The sequence below is a fragment of the Henckelia pumila genome, chromosome 3, assembly GCF_033568475.1.
Source record: "Henckelia pumila isolate YLH828 chromosome 3, ASM3356847v2, whole genome shotgun sequence".
Lineage (NCBI taxonomy): Eukaryota > Viridiplantae > Streptophyta > Magnoliopsida > Lamiales > Gesneriaceae > Henckelia > Henckelia pumila.
In genome coordinates, this window is record NC_133122.1 from 1,663,256 (window position 1) to 1,670,249 (window position 6,994).

Below are 6,994 nucleotides of genomic sequence, written 5' to 3' on the forward strand. Positions count from 1 at the left end.
TCATGGGGCAAAACAAATCAAGTGCGCCGTTGGGTCGCATCCGTGGCCCGATGCAATACCACACGATAGTTTGCGAGTCGAGGAATACAACCACCAAGTATCGTGTGACATGCATTGACACGGCATCCTATTTTGGGCCGGCCGCTACGCAAGGATAACGGGAGGCTAGTTTCCGCCCCTCCTTCGGATGGACGCATCAGCCCGCCCGACACTTTTCTAGCCCGGGGGGAGACGCTGGGGGCGATGAGATGCATGATGCCCAGGCAAACGTGCCCTCAACCTGATGGCTTTGGGCGCAACTTGCGTTCAAAGACTCGATGGTTCACGGGATTCTGCAATTCACACCAAGTATCGCATTTCGCTACGTTCTTCATCGATGCGAGAGCCAAGATATCCATTGCCGAGAGTCGTTATATTATTATCTATTCGATAGGTGCCTCCTCATCATGTCCTGGGCACCGCGGACGGAGAGTAGCAATTACGGTTTTCCTTGGCGCTTTCCGCGCCGAGAGGTTAGGTTCACCCAAGCGGCTTTGCGGCACGCTTGGGGTCTCGAGGAAGCAGCGTATTTAAACATGTTCGCGGGTCTGCTTTGTAGGTTTCGACAATGATCCTTCCGCAGGTTCACCTACGGAAACCTTGTTACGACTTCTCCTTCCTCTAAATGATAAGGTTCAGTGGACTTCTCGCTACGTCACGGGCAGCGATCCGCCCACGTCGGAGTGATCCGAACACTTCACCGGACCATTCAATCGGTAGGAGCGACGGGCGGTGTGTACAAAGGGCAGGGACGTAGTCAACGCGAGCTGATGACGCTCGCTTACTAGGAATTCCTCATTTAAGACCAACAATTGCAATGATATATCCCCATCACAATGAAATTTCAAAGATTACCAAGACCCGTCGGTCATGGCTATAGACTCGTTGAATACATCAATGTAGCACGCGTGCGGCCCAGAACATCTAAGGGCATCATAGACCTGTTATTGCCTCAAACTTCTGCGGCCTAAAAGGCCGTAGTCCCTCTAAGAAGCTAGCCGCGAAGGTGTACCTCCGCATAGCTAGTTAGCAGGCTGAGGTCTCGTTCGTTAACGGAATTAACCAGACAAATCTCTCCACCAACTAAGAACGGCCATGCACCACCACCCATAGAATCAAGAAAGAGCTCAGTCAGCTCTCAGTCAACCGAACGCTTTAGAGAGAGAAATACTCTCACTTTCTCTCGTTTGAAAGCAAACAACGGTCACTGAGTTCTTCGGCCCTTGGGATTCGATTCTCATTGTTTCTTTTAGCTTTTAGAATCGTCTTCCCTAATCTTTTTCTTCATTTTTGTTGATTAATCCACGTTCCAAACCCCTGATTTGGCATTTTTTCTCGAGAAAATGCCCGATTGGGGGTGATACATCGTCGGGCAGAGATGAAGCCTTTTGGCTAGATTTTTCGTTCTTGTTGCTTAAATATTGATAAGAATCTGTCTTCTTGCCTAATTTCTCTTTTTATTTTGTGCAGGAACATCGATTTTGCCTTATTGAGTTCTCGTCTGGGATTTTCTCGCGTTTCTTACGCTAGTTCTTATCCGAGAGCCCATTGGGTTTTGACTTGGAATTTTCGGGAGGATTGCTGGATCTTTGTGGCCTGCGAATATCTCACTAAGTTTCCTAAGATTCTTTTTGTGTTTTCTCTCTTGAAACACTGACAGGGAAGTCTCGTGTTCCTTGTTTAGTTCTTGGAACCTTTGTTTTCTGCTACATTGGCTCTGTTGAGCACTCTTTTGATTTGTTTGGGGTGATTTAATCTTGTTATCTTGGTTTTGTGGTTAATTCCTCGTTTCTCAGATTCTTGGCTAAGGACTGCTTTCGTTTGCCTTCCAAGTGTTCGAGATTTTACCTCAACCAGTTAGAGTGTCTCTCTTGAGGCTACATTGTGTCTGGGATTTCTTGCTTGTGCTTAAACAGTGAAGATTAATCGAGCTTATAGCTTATCTAGTGATTTGCTTGTTGCTATCGGTTTTTTGGGCCTCCTACTATCGCCCTTTTCATTTGTTTGGTTTCCTCCAAGGTAATTGGCGTAGCTCTCCTTTATTTACTGCATTTGTGTGCCTCTCTTCCTCTCCTCGCTTGCTATTCTTGTGGTAGTATTCGAATGGGAGTGGCATTGTTGATTGGTGTGTTGGGGCCTTCGGCCATTGTAATGAGTGGTGAAAGCATGGATGAAGCTTCGGCCACTGGGGCCTCCTCGAGCAGTGCAGAACTACCAAGAGCTCAGGAGCTCATGGCTAAATTTATCTCTAAAAATCCAGAGAATACGTATGCTAGCTTATTTCGGGATAATAGACTTCCGGAGGAGAATTGCTTGCTGAAATTTATTCCTATTTCAGAGGGGCCGATTTATTTTTCCTTTGATGAAGTTGAGAATGTTAAAAACTTGGGGCCTTGCCTAGTTGGTTGTGTTGTTGGGAGGAAACTCAATGGCTACGTAGTCAAGGAAGTTGTTCGACAACGGGGTAGTAAAGTGAGATTTGAGATACATGATAGTGGATGGATTATGTTCTTCTTTTCTAATGAAGATGAGATGAAAAGAGTGCTGGAAGGAGGGCCATATCTTGTCTTTGGATGACACTTGTTCCTCAAAGAACTTCCACCGTGCTTCCTCTTTAGGGTTGAGGACATGTTAATGCTGCCTTCGTGGGTGAAAATCCATGGACTCCCTGCTGATTGTTGGACCACGAAAGCATTGAGTAAGATTGCCTCGGTGCTCGGCAAGCCAATACATACGGACATTCTTACCATGTCCAAAGGTAAAAGTTTGTTTGCTCGGGTCCTTGTGGAGATGGATTCCTCGAAACCAAGAATTTATGAATATCCAATCATGCTTCCTAATGGCATATTGACAAATGTACGGTTTGTTTATGAAACAGAGCCTAAATATTGTTCCAAATGTAATTCCCTTGGACACTCCTTTGAGCAATGCCAATGGTTCAAAGGGCCAGCTAGTGAGGATGCAAATGCAAATGAAGATCCTACCAAAACAAAGGATGTAGGGGATCAACGAGTGCATCGTAGTAGATCTAGAGGGCCTGGCCAAAGGGGCGGAATGTGGCCTCGTGGTGGAGGCCAAGGAGGCCGTGGTGGCCGTGGACCTAATATGGGCCGAGGGCCTGGTTTTGGGGGAGGAGGCCGTGGGCCTGGATTTGGTGGGGGTGGCCGTGGGCTAGCCGGAGGTGTTGTAGCCCCGGTTTCTACTTTGGGTGATAATGAAGGCACGGGGGATAATATTGTTCGTGAAGGCAAACTAGAAGGGGGAAACAAACAAGATGATTGTGTTGAAGAGGATGGGATCATTTTTGAAGTCCCAGATGCTAATGGGAATGGGAAGATCACTGTTGAAGTTTTCTGAAGGCGGAAGTGATGAGGAAGGTTTCGAAACAGTAGTGAGTAAACGTAACAAGAAAGCAATTAAGTATCTCAAGCGATTAACCAAGGTATGTAGCTCGGGAAGTTCTAGTTCTGACATGATGGAGTACATTGAAGTTAACCCAAGGACTTGGTTACTGAATATGAATGCGATAAATTTCTTACTAAATAAAGCACAAATCAAGGCTCGACGACTTAAGGTCGTCGATCGCCACTCATGAAGATTGCTTGTTGGAATGTGAGGGGCCTTAGCAAGCCCCTCAAACAGAAGAATGCTCAAGAAGTGTTGAAGAAACTCAACTTCAGTATTCTTGGGTTACTTGAAGTCAAGATTAAGCCTAATCTTTTGGATCGTATGATGGACACTAAGTTCCCGGGGATGTCCTTCTTACACAATTTTCACTTGTGCGATAATAGCCGCATCTTGATTATGTGGGACCCTATGATGGTACACTTGGATTTGCTGGATATGACTGATCAAATTATTCATGTGACAGTCAGTTGTCTTCATACACATAGGATCTTCCAGGCCTCCTTTGTGTATGGCTGGAACTCGATGGTGGCCAGAAGACCACTTTGGGATTTTTTACTTCGCAGAGGGGATGCAATTGACTTGCCATGGATTATGATGGGGGATTTTAACTGTGTAAGGCACCCCTATGAGAAAATGGGAGGATTTTCGGTTGCCCCTAGGGAAATGGCAGATCTTAGGAATTGTATTGCTAGACTTGAACTCTCAGATGCTAATCATGTTGGCTGCTACTTCACTTGGTTTAGTCTGGCGGTCACGTCTAAGCTTGATAGGGTTATGGTTAACCATCATTGGACCGAATCCAATCTGGATGTGTTTGTGGATTTTGTTACCCCCGGATGCTTCCCAGATCATTCTTGCAGCGTTATCACCATCTTCAAAGACCATAGTCGTAGGGCTTCTCCCTTTAAATTCTTTAACATGTGGGCAACACATCAAGACATTCAATTGATTGTTCGTGATAACTGGTTCTATGGTGGGGGGGGGGGGGGGAGGTACTGCACAGTTCATCATTAAGAAGAAGTTGAATGGTATGAAAAGAGTTCTAAAGCAACTCAATGACATGCATTTTAGCCATATTTCGAGTCGGGCCAAGAATGCAAATGAGGAGATTGTTGAAGCTCAAAACCGTGCTCTCAATGGGGATGGTGTGGATAACAGTATTGTTGAATTGAGAAGGAAGGCAGAGTTCCTTCTTGAGGCAGAGCGGCTGTTCCTATCCCAAAAATCAAAGTGTGAGTATCTTAAGCACAGTGATAGATGCTTGAAATTCTTTCATGGTATGATAAAAAGGAACATCAAGCGTAATAAGATTGTAGCCCTCACACTGAGAGATGGTTCAATATCAGTGAACTCGAATGAAATTGCTGAGGATTTCGTAGGATTTTATAGAAATCTCCTTGGGGTTGCCACTGATACAGAAGCTTTGGATGAGTCTATTATCCCCCTTGGGCCAAGTCTTCCAGACTCTTCTTGGGGTGAGATGAGGAGGATGGTTAGTGTGGATGAGATTAGGGGTGCCTTGGCTAACATTGAAGATGACAAAGCCCCGGGGCCTGATGGCTTTGGTGCTGCATTCTTTAAGAAAGCATGGGGTACAGTTGGTGGAGATATCATTGCTGCTGTCATGGAATTCTTCAGTAATGGTAAGCTTATAAAACAATGGAATCATGCATCAATATCCTTAGTGCCCAAATCTGAGCATGCTACAACAGTATCTGATTTTAGGCTCATTTCGTGCTGTACTGTATTTTATAAGATCATTGCAAAGATTTTGGCAAATAGATTGGGTAGAGTGATTGAGCCTTTGATAAGCCCGGCGCAGGCAGTTTTATTCCTGGCAGTTCTATAGTGGAGAACATACATTTGGCCCAAGAAATGTTAAAACACTATGCGAGGAAAAGGGGCTCTCCACGTTGTATTCTTAAGATTGACTTACAGAAATCATACGACACAGTTCACTGGGAATTCCTGAGAGATGCTCTTCGCCTTCTTAATTTCCCACCTCTGTTTGTGTCATGGATTATGGAGTGTGTGAGCACGACCTCGTTTTCTATATCCTTTGGGGGTCAATTATATGGATTCTTTAAGGGTGTCAGGGGCCTGCGACAGGGAGATCCTCTTTCTCCCTTTCTCTTTGCCATCTGCATGGAAATGCTATCGAGATCCTTGCTACAAGCATCTGGACTACCAGATTTTCAATTTCACCCCAGATGTGAGGCTTTGAGTATCACTCATTTGGTTTATGCTGATGATCTACTAATCCTAGCTAAAGGTGAAACTCAAAGCGTTAAGATCTTATTGGACTGTGTGGACAAATTTGGAAAGACAGCGGGGCTCCGGGCTAATGCATTGAAGTCCAATATTTTCTTGGTTGCGGTTAAAGAGCCGGTTAGAAGGGAAATCATTAGGATGAGTGGCTATCAGGAGGGCTCTTTCCCTTTTTGCTACTTGGAAATTCCGTTGACAGCATGGCGTCTAACGGAAAGAGATTTCAGTGGGCTGGTGGACACCATTGCCAGGAAAGTAGATGCTTGGCCTAGACATACTCTTTCCTATGCTGGCAAGTTGGAGTTACTTCGATCTGTCGTCCAGGGAGTGGAATGCTTTTGGCTTTCAGTCTTGACAATTTTGTGTGGGGTTATAGACAAGATTGAGAAGATTTGCAGAAGTTTTATGTGGACAAGTAAGCACCCCCCAACATCCTGGCGTAAGGTTTGTTCCCCTATTAATGATGGAGGGTTGGGGCTTCGAGATTTGAGAATTTGGAATAAGACGTTGCTTGCGAAAACACTTTGGGAAATTCATAACAAAAAGGATTCTTTGTGGGTGAAATGGATTAACCACTATTATTGGGATAATGTCAAGGATTGGACTGCCAGAAAGGATGATACCAATCTTATTAAGAAACTAGTGGACATTCGAGATGAACTGGCGCTTAAGTTTGGTGACTGGGAAGGGCCGGCTGCTCAGCTGGAGATTTGGTTTGGCAAGAAAGATGGGCTAGTTCAGTTATATCACAGCTTCTTTTTAGGCCAGGGGAGGTGGCCTTGGAAGCCATTCGTTTGGAGACCGTACATTCTTCCCAAACATAGAGTTGTCTTTTGGCTTGTTGCCAATGGTAAATGCTTAACCAAAGACAGACAACCGTACATTTCTGATAAAACTTGTGCATTTTGTGGATCTTTTAATGAAAATGCGCAGCACCTATTCTTCGAATGTACGGTTTCGAGGCAAATTTGGGCTCGATTGTGGAATTGGCTGGGAACTCAATACCAGGTTAGTACTCTGACAGGTTTGTTAAGATACTTGCGCAGGTATTTCAGGGGTACGACGATGATCAAAAGGAGATGTTAGGCTGGAGTCGCTGCAGTCTTCTACCACATATGGGGGGCTCGCAACCGAGCAATTTTTGAAGCAGAGAGGCCAGATATTGATGCTATCATCAGGAAGATTATTATACATATTCACCGAGCATTGGGTGTCTAGGCTCAATATTTGGTTTCACTGGGATGACTCTCCTACTTGCAATGGCCCGTGCTAGTCACTG

The 6,994-nt window shown here is 45.1% G+C and overlaps 1 protein-coding gene and 1 non-coding gene across 2 annotated transcripts in view; one reads left to right on the forward strand and one right to left on the reverse strand.

Annotated features, from left to right (window-relative positions):
• Nucleotides 1-253: 253 nt before the first annotated feature.
• LOC140893818 (5.8S ribosomal RNA) lies at nucleotides 254-409 on the reverse strand. The gene has a single exon (XR_012153383.1). It is a non-coding gene; the product is annotated as a 5.8S ribosomal RNA (ribosomal RNA).
• A 3,221-nt stretch (nucleotides 410-3,630) lies between these two features.
• LOC140886489 (uncharacterized) overlaps nucleotides 3,631-6,994 on the forward strand; it is a 3,793-nt gene continuing 429 nt past the window's right edge. Inside the window, exons 1-3 of the mRNA XM_073293080.1 lie at nucleotides 3,631-4,412; nucleotides 4,519-5,090; nucleotides 5,270-6,761. Coding sequence (XP_073149181.1) covers nucleotides 3,631-4,412; nucleotides 4,519-5,090; nucleotides 5,270-6,761 — 2,846 coding nt within the window. The remainder of the gene's footprint in view (nucleotides 4,413-4,518; nucleotides 5,091-5,269; nucleotides 6,762-6,994) is intronic.